Genomic DNA, 22,253 nt, shown 5'->3' with positions numbered 1-22,253 from the left:
TGTACGTAAATGTGTTCAGATATTTATTTACAAAATGCACAAATGTGCGTCAACTGCTGAGAGCTGTTGTTGAAAGAGTGACTTAGAAAACCTCCATTAAAGTAAAATGCAAAGTAAAAAAAGAAGAAAACCACTTTATCCTTGCTAACTTAAATATATATATATAATAAAGTGAAACTGTGTGTAGCTGGAGAGGGATTAAGAAACTTCAGATGTCTGTTAAAAAAATGAAATTGTAAGGGGTGGAGAAAATCAAGAAGAAACAATTTCTATTGACTTGTTATTTCTTTTTTGGAAAGGTCACTGAAAATTTACACAGTGACAAAATAACAACCCAATTAGTATCTGTCCTGTAAAAGCAAATGTTAATATATTTCAGATTCTCTATTGACAAGTGGGACTGATATTCAAGATAGACTTCTTTAAATGAGTGCAGGGCAAAAATTACATGACATAGTTATGAGTTTCTATAGCAATTGCTGTCAATTTTCAAACTGTAAAGGAAATAAGATGTGATTAAAAACTATCTGTAGATTTATTTTCTAGGAAGACTCTTAATTATATTTCTGATAGCTATAAGAGACACAATTCACAAGAGAGTAAATCTTAAAAGCACAGTAGCCCTTTTATCTAGCACTTAAAAAATTTCCCAGTGGAAAATAGAATTTCATTAATTGTCATTACATAGGAATTATAGAATTAGGAGGTCTAACATTTCTTTTATCATTAATTTCTTTAGATGTCAGTGACATTACCTTTCCAAAATTAAGTTCGATGCATAACAACCGATAAATTGCCAAATTAATTGTGAAAAAGGAACATAAGAGAACCAGTGACTTTTTTGGGCCTCACAGCCCAGAAAGCCAACCGTATCCTGGGCTGCATCAAGAGGAGCGTGACCAGCAGGTCAAAGGAGGTGATCCTGCCCCTCCACTCTGCTCTCATGAGACCTCATGTGGAGTATTGTGTGCAGTTCTGGTGTCCTCAACATAAAAAGGACATGGAACTGTTGGAACAAGTCCAGAGGAGGGCCACGAGGATGATCAGGGGACTGGAGCACCTCCCGTATGGAGACAGGCTGAGAAAGTTGGGGCTGTTGAGCCTGGAGAAGAGAAGGCTGCGTGGAGACCTCCTAGCAGCCTTCCAGTATCTGAAGGGGGGCTATATAAGGATGCTGGGGAGGGACTATTCACTAGGGACTGTAGTGATAGGACAGGAGGTAACGGGTTCAAACTTAAACAGGGGAAGTTTAGATTGGATATAAGGAAGAAATTCTTTACTGAGAGGGTGGTGAGGCACTGGAATGGGTTGCTCAGGGAAGCTGTGAATGCTCCATCCCTGGTGTTGTTCAAGACCAGGTTGGATGAGGCCTTGGGTGGCATGGTTTAGTGTGAGGTGTCCCTGCCCATGGCAGGGGGTTGGAACTAGATGATCTTAAGGTCCTTTCTAACCCTAACTATTCTATGATTCTATTATAAGGGGGTTTGAATTGCAGGTCTTCAGCTGAGCAAGAGAAATTATTTTTCTTAACGTATTCATTCCTCCAGAAAGAAAAGCTTTATTTATTTAAATATTGATTCATTTAAATATTTTATCAGCAAATTAAAATACCATGTAATCAAAGCAGTAACTTTCCATTTATGTTGTATGTGTATCAGAATATTTCCGTTCATATAGCCAGTGAGGAAGATACAAAACTCACTGAGCAAAGCTTGGACCTTTCCCACTGAGGTGCTGTGATACTCAGCACAAGTCTGCCTATTACACACTTGAGCAAGTCTCTTTCTCCTCTAAGACCGAGGTCTGTTTTCCGTGCTCTTGCCCTGTGCATGGAACAAGGTGGTATTTAGTGAGGAACTTTCCCGTTCTGGCTGAAGTCTGTCTGTTTTGTTTTTTTTTCTTTCCTGTTGTCTTTAGTGGGCTTCAGATTATATACTCCTGTAGTTTTGAGTCAACTTCTAGTCAAATTTAATTACATCCTTAGCCCATCTTATTTGCAGTTTTGACTTCTCATTGAAGGAGGCCGTTTCTGGAAGGGGGGAGAAAAAAAGACATGCAAGAGGCACATACTTGGGTTCAGTAAGTATTCTCTTTCTCAGAAACTGTGCCTATGAGTAAGGTAGAGCACTGACTGCTTGGGTGAAGGATTCAGACACGTTTATTCACAGGAGTTCATTTAGCTCTGGCTTCCTCTGGAAACTTGCAGTTAGTGTGGGCTCAATGACTTAGCATGGCACCATGACTTGCAGTCAGCTAAACTAATCCGGTGTTCACCCTGAGGTGGGCATGGCCTGAGTCAGGCTCTCTGCAGTTCAGTCAAGGGCTGTAGGCATCCATCAGCACCTTCCCAGGATGCAGAAGGCTTACCTCTATGCTGTGTCCCAGAGAGAGAGAGAGAAACCTTCTTGGTTGTAAAGCTGGAGTCCTGGAGGGAGCATGGTGAAGGGTGGGGGCAGTTCAGGAGGCCATGTGTGTTGCTAAGTTTACTACTTGTCTTGTGAAGGACTGCTGTCTGATTAAGTTTTCAGGATGATCATTCCTTTGTGGATGAATTGGGACTGCCAGGTGGAGGATTCTGTTCTTGGAAGCATCTGCCTGCCTAAGACGGTAGTTGGGAAGCACAAAATGTGTGCCTTTAATGACAGCAGGAAAGGACAGTTAGTGCGCTTGAACGCCGCTCTGCTTTTTCTTCCTTCCTGAGTGCAAAAGTTCCTAGTTGAATGTAGGAACATCTCCTAACTTAAACTTTCTGCATGTGGCCACTAACTGTGTGCTTTTTGTTCTGTCAGTGCCTGACTTGAGACAGTAGGGTCTGATTTACAGAAGTATTGAGTGCTCACAGCTGCAGCTGTAGTAATAGGGAGCTGTACTTTGAACATTTAAACACCATATAATGCTTGGTGCTCAGAAACATCAGGTCCCAGGTATCTCAGATGGGGAGCAAAATTAATAGATGCTTTTGATCTTAAAGTCTCTGTGCCCAAGTTCCCAGTCTTCAATATAGGAGACAGCAAACTTCCTCAACTCACCGAGACGTGGAAAAAAGTAAAAAGTCCTCAATATTTTTCAAGCATTTAAATACTGTGAAACTGAATGCTTCATTGGGAACCTCATAAAAGAAATAATGTGTTTTCAGAGCTCTTCTTGAATATTGCTCAGTGCATGAGGTGCTTGGGGTACACATTCAGCAATGCAAGGAACACAAGCAGTGATCATTAACCATTGCCTCTTCTCTGAGCTGAACAAAGCAAAGTCTTGTGGAAAGATTTATACTTGTTTGTCTCATTGAAGATAACATCCTAATGTATTTCTAAGGGGAGAGCATCTTAGTGTTCCTCAGGCAACCTTAATTCTAGCATTTCAGAATATCTGAATCTTTCATCGAAACACCAAGCGATGTATTAAGGCTTGCTTTTGTGGGGCATTTCCTGGTTGCTTTAAATTGAAAACTGAAAAATAGAGACATTCTGTTGTATATCATCACATTCTTATGAGTCATCAGTGTAATATAATTACAAGCTTTGTAGAGTAATTCTGTCTGTATATACCTCTATAATTATTACGCATACAAAATACTAGATATAATTGAGACTTATGAACACAGTGGGAGAAACATGATTTTTTTCAAGCCACTGTGGAAGTTGGAAGTGGCAGTCTTTGCCTTCTTTGGACATCTTTTCTGAGGGAAATCTCTCCTCCTTCAAGGCTAAATAAAGCTATGTTTTATTCTGTTGGTCCCTGTTTAAGGAAGTAAACTGTTCTATAGAATACATGTACCTAGAGAGGGAGTAGTTACAGGGTTACCCTGCAGCTCATCCTTTTGCTCTTAATGGTATAGCTCTACTCACCAGCTGTAACTCCAGTAATAAATACATTGAGAGGTTGTCTGTGGGATGCTAACACGTTTACATAAGCACGTGTTCAGCACCAGCTGACATCATCAGTGTATCACTGACTTAGTGTAACATATTCATATAATATTACTCAGAGCAGCACTACAGAGAAGGACTTGGGAGTGTTGGTTGACAAGAAACTGAACATGAGCTGGCTTCAGTGTGGGCTCGCAGCCCAGAAAGCCAACCGTATCCTGGGCTGCATCAAAAGGAGCGTGACCAGCAGGTCGAAGGAGGTGATCCTGCCCCTCTGCTCTGCTCTTGTGAGACCTCACTTGGAGTATTGTGTGCTATTCAAACCTTAAACAGGGGAAGTTTAGATTGGATATAAGGAAGAAATTCTTTACTGTGAGGGTGGTGAGGCACTGCAATGGGTTGCCCAGGGAGGTTGTGAATGCTCCATCCCTGGTGGTGTTCAAGACCAGGTTGGACAGAGCCTTGGGTGACATGGTTTAGTGTGAGGTGTCCCTGCCCATGGCAGGGGGTTTGGAACTAGATGATCTTAAGGTCCTTTCCAACCCTAACTATTCTATGATTCTGTGATTCTATATAATGTGATGTAACACATACTCTGTGAGTCACGCCCTAGCCCAGTACAGGAGAGGCTGACCATTGTAGGTGTGCTGTAGATGTACTTCATATTAGCAGAAGCAACTTCTTGCTGCTGAAATTGTGCTGACACAGACCTTTTGCTGATAAAAGGTGTATTGTTAAGAAGAACCTCTTCAAGCTTCCAGAATAAAACAAGTTTTGCCAGTTCACTCTGTTGGGGGTACATTGTTTTTGTTTAATAAGGTAATATTTTGGTTTTCATTTTAGCGAAGCATGTATTTCCCTGGATGCTTAGCATACCAGGAAAGACAGTCTTGCATGGGAAGTGGGACATTCTGCTATTGATAAAGTTTGTTAGGAAATGTCATTAGAGATAGATAGCATAAAAGTGGGATTTAAAAGTGTACATTGAAAGACTACATATAAAGTTAATTTTGAATGTATAAAATAGCGGTGACATCTTGCCAAGATATCAGTCCCTGAGGGAAAATGAAGTTCTTGTAAGATTCTTTTCCTTTTCTGTTGATTTTGTTTACTGTAGGGTTGTAGTCATGCTATTTTGCTAGAAAGAATTGCAGAGCATAATCTGCTTCACTGGTATATTTTATTGCTTGTGCATCTGTTTCCATCATCTTTTATGTGCCTTGTCAGCCACATGGCAAGAGTGGGCAAGAAGCGTCTGCAAAATGTACAGCTAAGGTGCTTCTATAAATTATTTCAAGGACTTAAAGCAAAACCTCTCTCTGTGGTGTTTTTTGTTTTGGTTTTTTTTTTTTTCCCCTAAGCTTTTCTTGTCTAGTTTGTGTGGGGCTTCACAGTGTTACATTTCTTCAAACTGCAATACTGTAGAAGCTGGTGATACTGTATTATGTGAAACTCTGTCAACAAGTAATTGTAATGCAATAAAATGCCACTTTTTAAGAAATCATTATTTTTCAGAAGTAAATGTGCTGCTGCCAGAACTCATGAATTTCATAAAAATTAAAAAGTAGAGGAAAAAGATTTAATTTGAACTTTAAGGAACAATTACTTCCTCTTCAATATTTCTGCCACTGCTTCATATGGAAATAGTGGGTTAATTTTAAAAATAATCACTAACCTAAATGTTCTACTTGCAAGCAAGAAGAGCATGGAGATCTGGCTGTGATCCTGTAGTATTACTGATGAATAAGATGATTTGAAATACATTATAAATTAAACACAAGTGGCTATAGGCACTTTGTGCAGTGCAGTAAGAGGGAGGTAAGGACAGGAGAGTACTTAAGACGTAATTTCCTTTGTATTTGTGTCATGCGTGTTCCTAAATCATGAAAGAGGTTACTAGAAATTATGAAACTAATTAAAAGAAGTCTGAAGAAGAAATCTAAAAGAGAAATTAATGTGAGGTGATTATTCCAAGAGGAAAGATTTTCTGTCTTCCTTGTAATTATACAGGAATGCTTATTTCATGATGAAAATTGAAGCTGAAATGGGCACATAGGGTCAAATTTATCTAATTCATGTTACCTGTCCAAAAGTTGTGTTTTGTCTGTACATGTCTTATGATAGAGTGAATAATTATTTGTGATTCTCTCTACCCATTTACAGTAGAGCTGAAGGGACTGGCTTATACCAAATACCTAGCATTGAGTAATGGTGAAGTAGCTAATGGCATCTCCCAGAATTATGCTTATACTCACCATCTCCTTGCAGATATCTCTGCTTCTGCTGAAAGCCTCCTCAGATCCAAAGAGAATACAGTAATAGACATCAGGTTGTTAATGACCAGCTATGATTTCAAAACGTGAACTGAACAGGAGGGAGAACTCTTGCCCTGAGTGAAACCCTTCAGCTCCTGCCCTAGAAAAGTGCTGTTCCACAGTGTCACTGAGTGGCACAGCAGTGCTGTTCCACAGTGTCACTGAGCAGATGCAGGGTTAAGCACAGCTCAAGTCCTTTCCCAGGTAATGCAGTTTAAAGGGTTGTGACCACATGAGAAAGGAAACAGAAGAGATTTTAGGCCCAGGCAGAAAAGCAGGTTGTGGCTCACTATGCCTTTTCTTGAGGCACTGAATTGAGTTTCCTGAGATGTCCATTAGTGCTACAGCTGTATACTTTCTATTTTATGATTGTGTACAGAATGTACCAGGAGACCAGTTGAGCATCCATAGTTATATTATAGGTGCAAATAAAGATATTTGCAGGTGGCCAGGTTGTCAAATGCCAGCTGGAAACACTATAGTTGGGAGCAATGCAGAGAGAAAAGCTAAACTGTCCTTTTGTGATATGGTCTGCAAACCCTGCTTGGTAGTCATATAAAGTACTTACTTTCTGTAATCTATTTCAAACATATTCATGGTTTTGGGTAGCATGAGACCTATGGACAGAAATTACTTTGCCCAGGATCATGCAACGGTTGAATTTTTTTGGATGGGAGATCAATAAGCAGACATGGCTTGGGAACACAGTCACACTTTGAAGAGCCCTCTGTGAGCGAAAGTGAGAAATGTCCTTCAAACTGTTGTAGCACAGGACTGGTGGAGTAGTTCTCTATTAAGAAAGGAAAACAGGGGTTAGTACTTCTGAACAAAGATTTTTCCAGCCTGTGCTATATAACATTACATTTAGGTACACCTGGACCTTTGATGTTGTGATTTCAGAAATAAATTAATTGGAACCTTGTCAAAACTGCTGTGAAACACTATAGTGGGATTATAGTGGAGTTTATTGTGCTGGAGTATGTATGCTGCACTACAGTATGAAATCTTTTTATAGCTTTACCGCTGGAATGCTGAACTACTATTGACAGAAAGATTTTGAAATTCAGTGTTTTACATTTATTATGTCTCCTACCTCAATCATTCTAGGAAAGGAAGGACTATTATCCCAACCCCAGTAATAAGACAAGTGATGCCTATGTGATCATGAGGTTCTTCATTAACTTCTTCCAAAGAATGAGCTTGTGGCAGAAGAGCATAGTTGTTAAATTGTAAACCTTATCTGTCTATTAATTTTATGTATTATAGAGCCAAGCCCCAGTCGTGAGCCCAAGGCTTCTTTATGGTAGGTAGGTACTGTAGAAATATGAAATGTAATGTCATTTCCTACCTTCAGAAGCTGAATTTACTGTGCCCTGTCAGGCTTTCAGAGTAACCATGAGATTGTGCTGCTATCAAATGAACACAGTTTTAAACCTTTTGTTATATACAAGTGTTCTGCTGTTCTGATTTTTGAACAAGATATCAAACAGATGCTAACAGCATCCCGTGCTATGATACATGAACTGCTGCCTCTGTACCTTTTGAGGATATCTTCGTATCTTGGAGATTGTATCACATTGTGATGGAGTTTTTGTACTTGTTCCTTGCTCTGCCTGTTCTTGAAGAAAAGACCATTTCATAAGACACTAAACAGTCAATTTGGTGATAGTGCAGTTTTGCCAAGAAAGTTGCATCTGGGGGCAATGAATATATATGGATTGAATTTGTCTGGCTGTACTTATACCCCTGAAAAAAATGTGATTCATAATTGAATTTTTGAACTGTACTGTAGACTTGGTCTTTCTACCAAGTGGCAGCCCCTCATGTATTTTTTATAGCTTTTTATTTTTTCAAATCTACATGGCCCCAGTGTCTCGGGAGGTTTAATAGTATTAAAAGATCCAAAACCTCAAAATCCAACTTAGCCTGAATTAACAAAACAATATATATAAAAAAAAAAAGGGAATTTGCTTTTATGTACACAGAACAAAAAGAGCACTACTGGAGCCCGCAGGCAGAGCCAGGGGAAATAGACTGAAGGAGTCCATGCATTTTTGGCTCTATGATTTAAATTAGGACGGTAGCAAATTGCACTGTTCTCCATGGAGAATGTCCAACCTTGGGCTATGCAGGGGAAAAGGAAAAAAGCCTCAGAAAGTAAGCAAGCCATTTGTTCAGATATGTATGCTGAAGTACAGATGAAAATGAAGACCATATACCATAAAAGGATAGTTGATGACTAATATCCTTGTTGTTCTTGGGTGTTAAGTGAGTACCTTATATAATTTGAAAGGTTGAATGTTATTGCAGTGTATGGTTATGAACTTTGAAAAAGTATCTGAAATTTTAAGTAAGATTCTGTTTAATAGTAGTTTTGTCACTGATTTTGTGAATACTTAGAAGGGCTTGTGGGAATGGAAGATGTGGGCTCAGGCAAAGATAGCAAGATGGAAAGGAGTAGGGGAGGAGGACTGAGGAATTTGGTAATTTCAAAAGCAGAAAGATAGAAGAATTGGAAACCAAAAGTATCTGTCCCAGGTGGGGAAAAACTAGGGAAAGTTCCTCTTTGTTTGTTTGTTCCACTCTTTCCTCTACTTGCTAATCTAGTTTTTGTGTCCTCTTCTGCTCTAGTCACACCCATTTCTCCCTATCAGGAAACGTTTTCCTCACAGCTATTTGGCCTGGTGAAATATTGGTAAAATGGTAGAATTTGTTACTTACATATTAGAAGAAAGTTGAATCTGGCTTCCACAGACTGAAATTTTTTTAATAGGCTGTTCCTTCAGTGTGTACCCAGCTATTCTGATTATGGAGCAAAACCAAACATACATATTAAAACCTTAATCAAAGCCTTTAAAGTTCTTTTGCTTAGTTTTCAAGTGGAGCAAACAGAACAGATCAGTCTGACCCAGGAGACAAAGCTGTGGTCTCAAAGTGACTATTAGTGTTAGAAAACTATTTCACATGCGAGATTTAGAAAGATAAGTTCTTTTCCCACAGAATAGACATAATTGAATGTTTACTTCTTTTCTTGAGTTCTTGAGGAGTGGCTTACTTAGCATGCATAGTCTGAAAGCCAAGTCCTTATTTTAGGAGGTAATTTAAACTGAATTGCACACAAGAGCCTGGATACATCAGTTTAACAGAGTTAAAGAATAATACGACAATCTTGGTTTTGCTTTGGCTGAAGAGAGCAATTCAGAAGGACACCTCAGTATGCTTTTTGGCCTCAGGTGCTTTGAATCCCAGCCACCTGACCTTGCACTTTTAGAAGCTCTTCTGTATTAGACTGACACCTTAGTCTGGGGTTTGTTAGTTGATTGATTGGTTTGTTTGTTTTCCATGTAAAACCTTTAACTCCTAACATACAGGAGCTTTAACTGAAGTAGGAAATAATTTTAAATGGCTTATTTTTAATACAGGCAAACATGGTTTACGTCATTGCTGTGGAATTGGTTCTGTTTGTAATTGCCTGCGGGCTCCAGTAGTGCTCTTTTTGTTCTGTGTACATAAAAGCAAATTCCCTTTTTTTTTTATATATATTGTTTTGTTAATTCAGGCTAAGTTGGATTTTGAGGTTTTGGATCTTTTAATACTATTAAACCTCCCGAGACACTGGGGCCATGTAGATTTGAAAAAATAAAAAGCTATAAAAAATACATTGCATGTAGAATATGTATTCCTGGTCTCTTAAAGACAAGCAAATACTTATTTTGCAGAAGCTGTTTTTCAAAGCCTTGTTCATAACTGCCCATTAGTCACGCAGAGCTCAGATGTGGGCATAGGCCTGTTTCAGGAATTTCTGATGTTTTGTGTCAGGTCAGATGTTCACTATGTCTGTAACATTTTCTACACATTTTAAAACACTGATTCGTTTTATAAAACACGTGTAGTCTGTGTATCCTTGAGAATCTGTTCACCCTTCTTCCCACCATTTTAGTTCCTGAATTTGCTCCATAAACAGCCATGGGTTGGTCTGAAAAAAAGGAGATCAAATTCAGGTCCCATAGGCTTCTGGAACTCATCCCAGCTTTCAGCTACACACACTTTGGGTATATTAGTTTGGGGGCATTTTGTGAAAAACATGTTGTATACAGGCTGTTGTATGTTCCTGACTTTCCATCTGACTTTCCTGTCTCCATCCAAGATCAAAACTTCATTTCTTTCATTTCTCAGGAACTGCTGAGTATAACAATTTGAAGACCCAGTTTAGGCTCTACTGATAGAAAGATTTCTTTATTGGCAGTTTTATAAGAGTAGCAAAAATTGTTAAGTAAAAGCCAGCATAAATATAAAAATAAGTGTGACTGGAAAATGTAACAAAAAAGTTTTGTGAACCTGTTCCTAACACTACATTGCAAAATATGTCTTAAATGTCTTGTCCAGTGCAAAATGTCTTGTCTCACAGTCCTTGAAAAGTTTAACATTTCTGTCTGTGGGTATTTCTGAGGATTCAGTGGGATATAATCCGTGAGTTCTGGCAGGTCGTTATATATACCTCAGCGAGAATTACAAAGCTTCCCATCCTGATTGACCCAATTTAGCTTTCATTTAACAACATTTTTTGGAGAATGGCTTGATTGGTCTACATTTAAGTGTAAACTGGTTCATTTGGGCTCAAAGGTGAAGAGCAGGACAGTATGAGTTCTCAAGGAAGATAAGGACTCTTGAGCCAACTCTGTTAGACACAGCTGCAATGATGCAACCTCTTGGAGTCAGATTAGACTATCTCAGCCCCTCTGTGGGAAGCCAGTCAAATTGTTTCATCCTTTCATTTTCCATCTTCGGCTACCTGACATGCAGAACTTCCAGCAATTTTCTTCTGGTGGGTAGTCAAGTTTTTCATGTGAGGCAGCAGGATCTTGGCAGCACACAAACCTTTGAGGGCCACTTGGGGAAAGCTCATGTATTAGAAAAACTTTATCCATTGGGCTGTGTTATTTCAAGCAGTGATACTATGATTGCCCCACCAGGTCCATGGAATATACCGCTTTGGCCAGGTCTCCTTGTCAGAACCTCAACCTGGACTGTGCTACATTTAAAGCTATTCTGTGTTTGTTTTTTCTGTCAGGTTGACTTACACTCAGTTGGCTTCTTTACATATTACTTGCGAAAATTCAGTGTATTTAAATGTATGTACGTGTGTGCTGTGAAAACCTTTGGGTTGCTCTCTCACTTAATACGGTCATTAGCTGTGCATTTAACTTCTAAGCCACCTGGTCATTTCCAGTCAGAAATATGCTTAGAAGCATGCTTGAGTCTTGTTGAGTTCCACAGGTAGTTCTTAGCTGCTTTAAGTAAGCACTACATTGACTTGGAGCTTTACAGGTAGGAAGTTGGGAGAAGAGATCAAAGACAACATAACTGAAGATGCAGATTGCAGTGAAGATTTGATAGTGCTGATTTGAGGAGGAATTCTAATAATCTGGATTTTCCTTTCTTTTTCCTTCTTGTTGTCTTTTCTTTTTCCTTCTCTCGCTCTCTCTCTGAATAGGGGGAATTCTTCACTGATATGACTTCATGGACAATTGAGAAGTTCATGGTCTGAAGGCTGATAATCACTCAAGAATCACCCAGAAGACAAGTTCTGTAATGATGTGTTTATTCGTAGCTCAGATAAAATGCTTTGAGCTGCTAGGCAGATAGCTGTGTAAAGAATTTTTTGTCTGCTACAAGGTGCAGAAACCTGTGATGTGTTGCAGTCCTTCTAAAACAAAACAACACCCTCCAAAAAAAGGAAATTCATAAAAATTGCTGATATAAAATCAAAACATTAATTGCAGAATTAAAGGGCATAGCAAATACATTGGGAATAAAGTGTGAGGAAAAAAGAGTTACAATGAAAACTATTCTTATATCAAAATATTTAAAAAACATAAATGTCAAGTGTAAAGCTTTGCTTATCAGAATATACACCCATTCTGTCACATCCTTTTTTTTTTCACTCTTGTCCAATCTACCAGTAATCATCAGTAATATGGGGAAGGAGGATCATCACCCCTTATCATGTATACTTAAATGAGCATCAGTGTTAATTCACTGGCATCTTTAGGTTTCAGATTTAATGCCTCTGTTGAAATTAAGCAGTGGCCATTCAGAACCCTCATGGATATCGCTTCAGGTGCTCTGCTTTACCTCTGGAGGAGGGGGTGGATTGTGTTAATCAGTCTACAGAAATATCTGTGCGGATATGAAAGTCTGGCACTTTTGAAATGAATAGGAGTTTCGTTACTGAAGTAGGAATTGATGGTCTAAGAAAGTCAAGCTGGAAGTTTGGGGAAGCAACACCATTGCGATGAATTATCTTCCCTTCATAGCCATAAAAATAGAATTACATTTACATACTGGAGTAGGGAGAGAAATAGTACTTTCTGCTAGGAAAAGAAACAGTTTATGGTTTGCGCTTTGAAGTCAAAGCTCAAAATCTTTCGCAAACACAAATTGCAGTGCATTCTGTGTAGTCACTATCCTTTCTCTAAAAATAAATCAAAGTAGAAAATCATGAAGTTTTTCTTGTAATGTAGCATAGATTGTAAGTTTCCAAGGTCCAGTTAGCTCGAAGTCTGTTGGTTGTTCTAAGTATACCAGTTTGAGCAGCTCTGCTATAAGGTACCTTTTGAGTTCACACCTCAGTCTTCTATTTCTTAGGACTTCCATAATTCAGTTGATAAATTGTCTGCTTTCAAAGGTCATAAAGTGCAAAATCATGCCTTTGATCACGTGAGAAGGGACAAGGCAGAATATCCAGACTCCTCTGGGAAGGACTCTTACGAAGTTGACCAAATCCCTGTGGCAGTACAATATTGCTGAGGTTGCAGATGAGACACAGAGGGGTTCTGCTGAGGGCTTGATTTAACAGGTAAATAGGCAGGTTCAGATTGAATTAAAAGAATCCAAGTGATGACTGTGTCTCTTTTCCCAAGCTTGCTACGTCTGCCACTATTTAAACAGAACTCTGGACTGTTTTGTCTCAGCATTGAGTGTGACAGCATACCTCAGGATGTCATCAGCACTCAAATAACAGGAGCTGTCTAATTTCTGATAGCAAAGACAGGGGTCAGAAAGTAGACTTCTGCCTCCAGCCTCCTGCATGATGTGGGGAAACTGCTGAGTTTGAAGTTTCTGAAATATTAGAATTTCAATTAATGCTGGGGGAGGCAAGTATGGCCTTGGTCTAGATGGATAGCTATGAGATGCACAGTCACATATGACTCAGAAGCACATTGCCAACGCTGATGGTGAAGAGTCAAGTCTGTCTCGCATGCAAGTGGCCTTTCAGCATGTCTGTTTAAGTATCTGTTTAAGTTTTAAAAACCTCTGAGCCTTTGCTTCTGGGCTCTCAGCTTATTTCAAAATCAGTAGGATGGTGGCTAAACTTGGAGTTGGTTCCTGGTGTTGAAAAAAAAATCCCTGTTTAATGACTCAGTGTTCCTGCCCTGTAAAGAACAGGAAGGAAGGTATGAATATTTACTTTCCTGATGGAAATGTCACATCATTAATATCTGTATAGCTCTTCTGTATCAAATATTCTTGCTTTTCTATATTTAGTGGTGCATAAAAGGAGTCTGTTGTATGTGGGAGCAGTGGCTTTTCCCATAGGCAGCAGCCCAGGAGTTCCCTGGTTGGAGGTGTGATGTTAATGGGACAGTGCCTCACATTGCACTGCTCTATTTCTTCCAGATGCCTCAAAAGAGGCAATTGATCCTCTCCAATGTTGGTAATGATGTTAGTGCTGCATAGGTTTGGTTAGTCTGTCAGGCCAAGTGAAATATTCTGAACGGGGAATCTGTGTTTGCATGCCTTATAAAACAACTGGTGTGGAACTGCTCAGCTCTAAGGATAGTAAAGGGAAGTGGTGTATAGCATTATGTCACATTTCTCAAAGCCTATCTGAAACTTTGGACACAAATTGCCGAGGGTGCAGCTTTATTTTATTAGCAGTTTTGGTTCCTGGACTCTGGTGTGCCCTGGCTTGCTGCAGTTTTTGATGGAAGTAGGATCTTTTCTGTAGCCTTTAGATCATTCATTTGGCAGTTACTTGGAGGCTTTTCTGTCTTGCCACTTCACCTTTTTTTTCTTGATAAATAAGTGAACATTTTATCTGCAATTTTTCATGTTGTGAACTTAAGCTCTTAAATTTTCATATTGTCTGTTTGTTTATTGCAGCTGGTGCTCGGGATAAAATTGGCTGGGCATTTGGCTTGGGTTTGGAGAGGCTGGCCATGATCCTATACGATATCCCTGACATTCGACTGTTCTGGAGTGAAGATGAACGCTTCCTGAAACAGTTTGTTGTGCCTCACATTTGGCAAAAAATAAAATTCCAGGTAAAATAATATATATATGATAATAATTTTCTGTCAGTAAGGAGTGTGTTTGGTCCTAGAGAATATCACATGATTAAAATTCTGTGCCATTAGCAGATTAGGTTTTTGTGCAACAGCTTTACAGCTATCAAGATTCTCTGATATACTGCAATAAAATTCAGCTTTTGATACTAACATTTTTTTTTCAGCCAGATAGTGTTGTGAGTTGCTGCTGATACCCCATGGGTATCCCTGTTCTGATTAATACTTAAGCATATATTTTACTTTTAAATTTATCCACAATAGAGATTGATTTAGGCCTGTGTCTGGTTTGGGTATATTCTTGAATTGTGTCCATAATTCTGTTTCATTATAAAAATGTGTCTGATGCATTCAAATTCATCAGAACACAATCCAGATTTTTCCCATTGCTTTTATTCTACATTCACTAAAGTCAATGTGAATTGCATTGTTAAACTTTGGCACAATATTTTATGAATGTGCCTTACCATCTTCAGTATGTCAGCTCTTTCATTCAGGTGATAGTGGGGTAGTAATGCAGGCTCAGCTTATATTGGTTTTGTACTCCTCTACTGAGGTGATTTTTGTAGTTAGTAACCTTGTCTTACTTTTCAGAAGTTGCAAAGTAATCAAGCCTAACAGGATTGAGAGGAAATGCTACTTCCATAATATTCTTTAGCATGAGCACAGGAAGGTTCAAGTCAGGGGGAATCACTGGTCTTGAGACAGTTGAGCTGCAAAGCTCTGTAGATGCTTGCTAAAGTCTGAAGTGCTAAAGTGCTAAAACACTTTTTGCTGCTTTTACCATTTTACTTGCTTTATGAACAGCTTGATTATAGAATCATAGAATAGTTAGGGTTGGAAAGGACCTTAAGATCATCTAGTTCCAACCCCCCGGCCATGGGCAGGGACACCTCACACTAAACCATGTCACCCAAGGCTCTGTCCAACCTGGCCTTGAACACCGCCAAGGATGGAGCATTCACAACCTCCCTGGGCAACCCATTCCAGTGCCTCACCACCCTCACTGTAAAGAATTTCTTCCTTATATCGAATCGAAACCTCTCCTGTTTAAGTTTGAACCCGTTACCCCTTGTCCTGTCACTACAGTCCCTGATGAATAGTCCCTCCCCAGCATCCTTGTAGGCCCCCTTCAGATACTGGAAGGCTGCTATGAGGTCTCCACGCAGCCTTCTCTTCTCCAGGCTGAACAGCCCCAACTTTCTCAGCCTGTCTTCATACGGGAGGTGCTCCAGTCTCCTGATCATCCTCGTGGCCCTCTCCTACTCCAAGTGAGGTCTCACGAAAGCAGAGCAGAGGGGCAGGATCACCTCCTTTGACCTGCTGGTCATGCTGCTCTTGATGCAGCCCAGGATGTGGTTGGCTTTCTGGGCTGCGAGCGCACACTGAAGCCGGCTCATGTTCATTTTCTCATCAACCAGCACCCCCAAGTCCTTCTCAGTAGGGCTGCTCTGAATCTCTTCTCTGCCCAACCTGTAGCTGTGCCTGGGATTGCTCCCACCCAGGTGTAGGACCTTGCACTTTGTCATAGTTAAACTTCATCAGGTTGGCATCAGCTCACCTCACAAGCGTGTCAAGGTCCCTCTGGATGGCATCCCTTCCCTCCGGCGTATCAACCGAACCACACAGCTTTAGAATCAAAAATGTAAAAGGGGAAATCAGCAGTGACAATGCTTAGATGATATTTGAGTAGTCTTCACATCAAGTCAATAGCAGCATCTATTTTTTAACTCATGACTGCTGGCACATATTCTCTCATAGATTAAAAATTCAAAGTAGTGTTTGGTAGGTTTGGGGGCTGGGTTTGGGATTTTTTTGGTTATGGTTATGGTTTGGTTTGGTTTTGGTTTTTGTTGGTTTAGGTTTTTGGTTTGGGGTTTCTTTGGGGTCATTGGGGTATTCAGGTTGTAGTTATCACTTACAGAAAGAAAGCAGGTTTTTGCCACTGTTCCTAAAGGTGGGTCTGACTGTAGATTTCCCTAATCTCCTACAAAATGTTTGTTGTCCTTTTCAATAGGGAGTGCTCAAGTTGTCTTCTTTTCAGCCCTTATCTTTCTGGTTGGCTTTGCTCCCAAGGAGCCCAGATTGCGGCTTGGTTTATAGATTTCATATCTGATGGAACTGAGATGAGATTTCTTGCTTACTTTAAGATTGTGAATCCAAGCCTCAAATTGATATTAGCAGTAGATTGGTTTTTTGGGGAAAGGCCCAGATTGTCAGAATAGAATCACAGAATAGAATCATAGAATGATATGGTCTGATGGTAAAGAGGAGCCAAGGAGAGGGCTGGGTGTCTGGCTTCTGTAAGTTGTATATCATTTTCATGTTCAGCTTTGGATAAAGTCATGTATAGTGAACCAGTCTGAAGATGACAAAGGCTTAGGTTACTGTGGATAGACTCAGAGGAAAGGACACAGTTTATATGAAGCTGAAAGTGAAAGAATTTTTTTTCTCTCTTGGGTTTGGTTTTTTTTGTTGTTGTTTCTGGTTTTTTTTTTTCCAATTGGTGCTGTTTGGTAACCTTAGCTGCCAGGAGTCACTAGAAGCACGTGGGTTTCCACTGTTTTGTAACCGTATCATCAATAGAAGAGTGGTACAAGGTCTTGGTAGGTCTTTAAGCATTATTTCTTGCTGAGCAGTTTTGGTTTCAGCTGGTCTTGGTTCAACTTTGAACAAGGAGGAAAGTTCTACAACCCAAAACTGATGTTGTAGAGAGAGTCATGAAGTTGAGGCTTGTCTGATATACATTCTTAAGTAATAACATGAATCAAGATGCAATAGGTAGGGGGACTTCAAGGAATAGAAATTGTCAGCTGCCACTATGCTCTAATTTGGACCAAAGGGAAAGATAAGAGTAATATTACTGGGCCATTACCTACTGCTTTATCACATTAATGTGTTGGCAGTTGTCATATCCCAACACATAGTCTAGGGAAAAGTATACAGATTGGGAGAATGGGGGATATGGGAGAGGAGCAATGGAGGTGGAAAGATGGATTATTTTCAACCTTTTCTTTCTTCTGAAGTGATGATATGGCCAATGTTTTAGAAACAGATTTTTGCTCTGGTATTAAGCACTTCTTAGTGACCATTTTTGGTTTGATGGTTTTTTTTGCTTTTTTTCCTCTTTCCCCTGTCTAATCCTCTCTCTTTTAGCACATACATACACTCACTCCACTTTGATTTCTCATCTATATATATCCCATCCCGTAGAATATTTCTTCCTAACTCTTAGTTTATATTTTTCAGCTTGGTCTCTGAATATTAAAGACTAGAGGCAAGCTTGGTTTTTTGTTTAAAAAGAAGCCTGATCCAGCTTTCTTCTTGTATCTTACACTGAGCTTTTTCAAGCCTAATGCTGTACATACTTCTAGTACAGACTGGCATTACTTTTTAAAGGGTTAATGACCCTTAAGATGACAATCCTGTCAAATAGTCTTTAGTGCCACCTTAAGATCTCAGAGGATGGGAGTTACTAATCCAGTTTTTCTTTCTTTCTATTCTGTGTTATTTTTCAGGTATGCTGTAAAACCAAGGTAGCAGACCTTCTGCATCTGCCTACTTTCTGAAGAGTCATAATTAGTGAATCACATGGTTTATTCATACCATATTTGACAGAAAACTTTTAGCCTGTCTTCCAGTGTTGATGTTGTAAGAAATCTCAATGGGTATTAAAAAGTGTCAGATTTTCTGCATGCAAGGCCATGCAGTACTTTTCAGCTTGACTGAACTAAGCCAAGACAGACCAGGTGTTTTGAGAGCCTTTCATTACACAAATTGAATTCAGCATCCTCAGAAGGCCTGTATAAATGTCCATCCTTTATGTGCTTAACCAAGGTAGACCTCTCAACCTTTGGATACTTCCCCCATCCTGTCTTATAATCTGAATATTATCCACCAACATAAGTGTTTTTCTTTCTGTTCATGAAAATATTTTTCAGATATATTAGGTCCTCTACATAGCAGTAACCTTTAATAGTACCTGGGCTAAGAATACTCTTGTTCAGAAATGGATTTAATTGGAGCATTTTCTCGGGACTTAAAGTATATGTTTTGAGCCTTTTTAATAGCCTGAATGTGTCAGACTTTTCCCTGTGTCATCAATACACGCATGCAGGTTTCAGTAGGTCAAAAAGAAGCTGCTGGGAAAAGCTGACAATGCTTGTACCATTGTGGCCAGTCAGCACAGCAGTGTTAGAGTGCTGCTCCCCACAGATCAGATTATTGCATTGATTTGAATTACCAAATCACACTAGCTATAATTTGACACAAGTCACAGCAGTGTGGGGAATCAGAGGCTGGTACCCTGACTTAAGTCACTTGTGTAGAGTTTCTGCTCAGGCTGTGAAATGTAGGGCTGAGGATGGACAGAGCAGGAAGGACTAAGCACTTGCAAGATGCAGTGTAATAAAACAAATGGCTTGGATCTGATCTAGTACGCTTTGTTCATCAGGGCTCTGAGCATAGTTGCATATAACAGCTTTCCACTTCATGCTGAGCCAGCATTCTTACCAAAAGATGTGTCCATGGGCTGACAACTTTCAAAAAAACGTACAAAAATGAAATGACATTTAGGGAAGGAAGGTCCTCATAGTTCACACGAAGTGTGGTGTGCCCAGAGGTGTTGATTAAGACGAATGGGCTCTGGCGGCAGGATGTTTCCTGGAACCTCCATCATTTTGCTGCCATGGCAAGTAAGCGGCATGTCACGTCAATGGACTGCTGATACATTCTCTCCTTCCAAAGTCACTTCCATTTGATGCTGCTGGCGTCTGGTGGCTGCTGTTGTTTTAAATAAGTATTTATTTTGATTGCAGATGAGCCTTGTGGCCTGGACTGAGGTCAAGCATAATTGTGTTTATGCTGTTCTAAGGGAAGCACTGGTACAGTGGGAATCTGGATCAGATTCCTAGCTAAACTGCAGATGACTCCTTTGAGATTACGGGAGTTACTTTCTTCTTCTTTCCCTCATTTCTGCACTATCTGCAATAAGCCTAGCACTACCTACTTTTAACCACCCCCTTCCATCATTTCTAGGGGCTGCTTCTGTCCTTGTGCTGGCATATGCAGTCTCTCCAAAATCAGTTCCTTCATAATAACCTGTTAGGTTCAGTATTCAAAATATTAAAAAATTCTAACCAGGATCATTCTCATGGTGCCAGAATAAACAAAGCTCCTAGAGCAGCTCTGCTGAAAGACCGGAGGGGCTAGTAACCTTTGGCAGTGGAGTGAGAAGAGTTGACAAGCAACTTGAATTGGCACTGTTCACTTCCCAAAAAACTGTAGCCAAAATGGTGTATGTAGCCCTAACCTAGGAGACTGTCTCTGCTTTGTAAACTGAACAGTCAAGGTTAGCAGAGATGAGAAAAAAATATATCTTCAGAGAGATGTAGTTGTGTGGAAAGAAGGAAATCAAAGGGGGCTCATCCTTCTCCTGTGCAAAATAGGAAAGGCTGGGCCTCACTTACCCCCTTTACTCAGTGTGCCATGCCCCTTTTCTGATGCCAAAGGACACAGTACAACTTTTTTACTCTACTGTGCACTTTCCAGTTTTCTGAGACAGTCATAAACCCTGTGCCTCTTTCCTGTGCACATACCTGGTTGTTGCTGGGAAACACATAGCTTGGCCTGAAGCTTTAGAAGATACTGAAAATAAAATGCACCGGCAGGTACAAGGGGAAACTTGCACAAATTAAACCATCTTAGTCTATCTCCTGTGTTCCATGCTTGAGAAGGAGAGCATCTAATGTATAAGCCAGGATTTCAACCAGTTTGAACTTATTACATTCACTGCTCAGGGGGGATCCGTTCGATTCCTCATTAGTGGTCTACTCCATGTAATTTATATTTATCATGTTAATCTGTGATTAGCTTTACTTTCTGTTAAAAAGTAAAGGATTCACTGGCTGCTACATTTTCAGATATTTTTCATCAAGATCAGGTAACTCCATGCTTAAATGGTTATTCATTTGTTATGTTTACTTTCTAATAGTGCATCTATTAAAGGCAAATACACAACCATTAGTATGTAAATTTAACTTGGATGTCTGAACAAATGAGGTACAGCCTCAACTGTGATTTATTGTCTAGTTAGCTTTACTGTAATTGAAGATACACAATGTTTGTGTGTATGCATGTGGAGGTACAACAGAATAGGTGATGGTGTAGCATAAACATTTTATTGACATGACTTTGGGAAGGTTGAATTTCTTATGAATGACTTACATAGATCATCTTAAATGAATGTCAGTAAAATTTTTAAAGTGCTGTATATCATCTCAGGTTTGTCTGCATACTCTGCAGAACATGGTGAAACTCCTGTTTTGGTGTTGGGTAGCTATAGAAAGAAGGAAAAAAACATCTTCTTCATTGTGAGATGCTGCACTAAGCCACACAGTTGGATTAAAACTCACTTGACCATCAAGTCTTCTCTCATCAGGATGTTATATCTCATATCATTTGTAGCCAGTGCTGGCATTGAAGCTCTAGGAACCTGAGCCCTCTGGCCCCAGTTAGGCAAAGTACTGAAGAACATGCTGAGCTTTAAACTTGTGAGTAGTCCCACTTAAATCAATGGGATAGTTCCTGTGCTCAGTCAAATATAACCTACATGCCTAAGTAGTTTCAGGTCAGAGATCTCCATACTTCCTGAGACCCAGCTGAGAGTGATCAGTGCCTTGCAGGGCTTAAGCAGAGAAAAGTTTCAAAATGGCTGTCATAAGCAGTAAGAGTTTAATCTGAGAAACCACAAATTTCATTTGCAAAACCTTTGGTCCAAGCCAGTTTTACTGATTGACATTTGGGCAAAAAAGTCAACCAGCAAGCATCTGGAGAGTAAAGAGGACCTGAATTCCCATTCTCAACTAAAGACAATTAGCTGAAAACACAGGAAAGAAAGAAGAAAACAGGGGTTCAGGATGAGCAGAGAGTGGACAGTTGCATGAGGCTGGATGCTAGAAAAGGTATACTGGGATATGACAAAGTAAGAGGAAGGTAGAAGAGAGAAGGGCTGTACTTTGGCCCTTGGAGGTAACGGGAAAAAATCAGGGGACTAAGAGAGAAAGTTTAAACAAGATGGGAGAGGTGGGGTAGGAAGAGAAGACAGACACAGAAAAGGAGCATAAGTTTAAGGCAAAAAACTGTTGAGACTGGTGCAAAAGTCTTTTTTAAATCAATCAGTAAGCCTTCCCAGACTTTGTGCATATCTCCTTTTGAAAAGTCAAGTATGAGTGACCACAGAAATTGTGACCACAAGCCGTCAAAGTAATTCTGTACTTTAAAGTATTATCATCAGTCTCAGGGTGGGTTGGGGTGTGGTGTTGAAAGCAAGGAATGTGTTTTCTGAGGGTAATGATAGAAACATTTATAGCAGCTCTCCAAAACTCAGGTATACCTCAGAATCAGAATAGGAGTGATGAAAACCGGTATATCCAATGCTATCCAACCCTAATTTAATTTTGTAGACTTTTAAGTCCAGGTCTAAAAAATAAGCAGGTCTAAAAATTAAGCATCTAAAAAATACCAGTGAACCACGAATGGGTAATACAGTGGCTTTTCCATCATAGGGTATAGTAAACAGATGCTCAGACACACATGCAATTTCACTGGAGCACAATTGGACTTGTGCGCTCAGCCTTTCAAGGTAATGAGTTTTCCATTTGTCATACTGTTAGCACATCAGCTTTTAGGAGCAGGAGCCATCACTGAACTCAACATTTTGA

At 39.8% G+C, this 22,253-nt stretch overlaps 1 protein-coding gene across 8 annotated transcripts in view; it reads left to right on the top strand.

Annotated features, from left to right (window-relative positions):
* FARS2 (phenylalanyl-tRNA synthetase 2, mitochondrial) overlaps positions 1 to 22,253 on the top strand; it is a 259,126-nt gene that overhangs the window by 140,629 nt on the left and 96,244 nt on the right. For 7 of the 8 annotated variants that reach the window (XM_080610977.1, XM_080610978.1, XM_080610981.1 and 4 more), the window contains one exon: positions 14,351 to 14,511. In XM_080610977.1, the coding sequence (XP_080467103.1) occupies positions 14,351 to 14,511 (161 nt within the window). Of the gene's footprint in view, positions 1 to 14,350; positions 14,512 to 18,050; positions 18,384 to 22,253 lie in introns of those variants that run through there. The other variant, XM_080610983.1, reaches the window with a different exon arrangement.

The sequence above is a fragment of the Psittacula echo genome (assembly GCF_963264785.1).
Source record: "Psittacula echo genome assembly, chromosome: 2".
Classification (NCBI taxonomy): domain Eukaryota; kingdom Metazoa; phylum Chordata; class Aves; order Psittaciformes; family Psittacidae; genus Psittacula; species Psittacula echo.
Note: the sequence above shows the minus strand (reverse complement) of the source record. Positions and strands in the feature narration are given on the sequence as shown.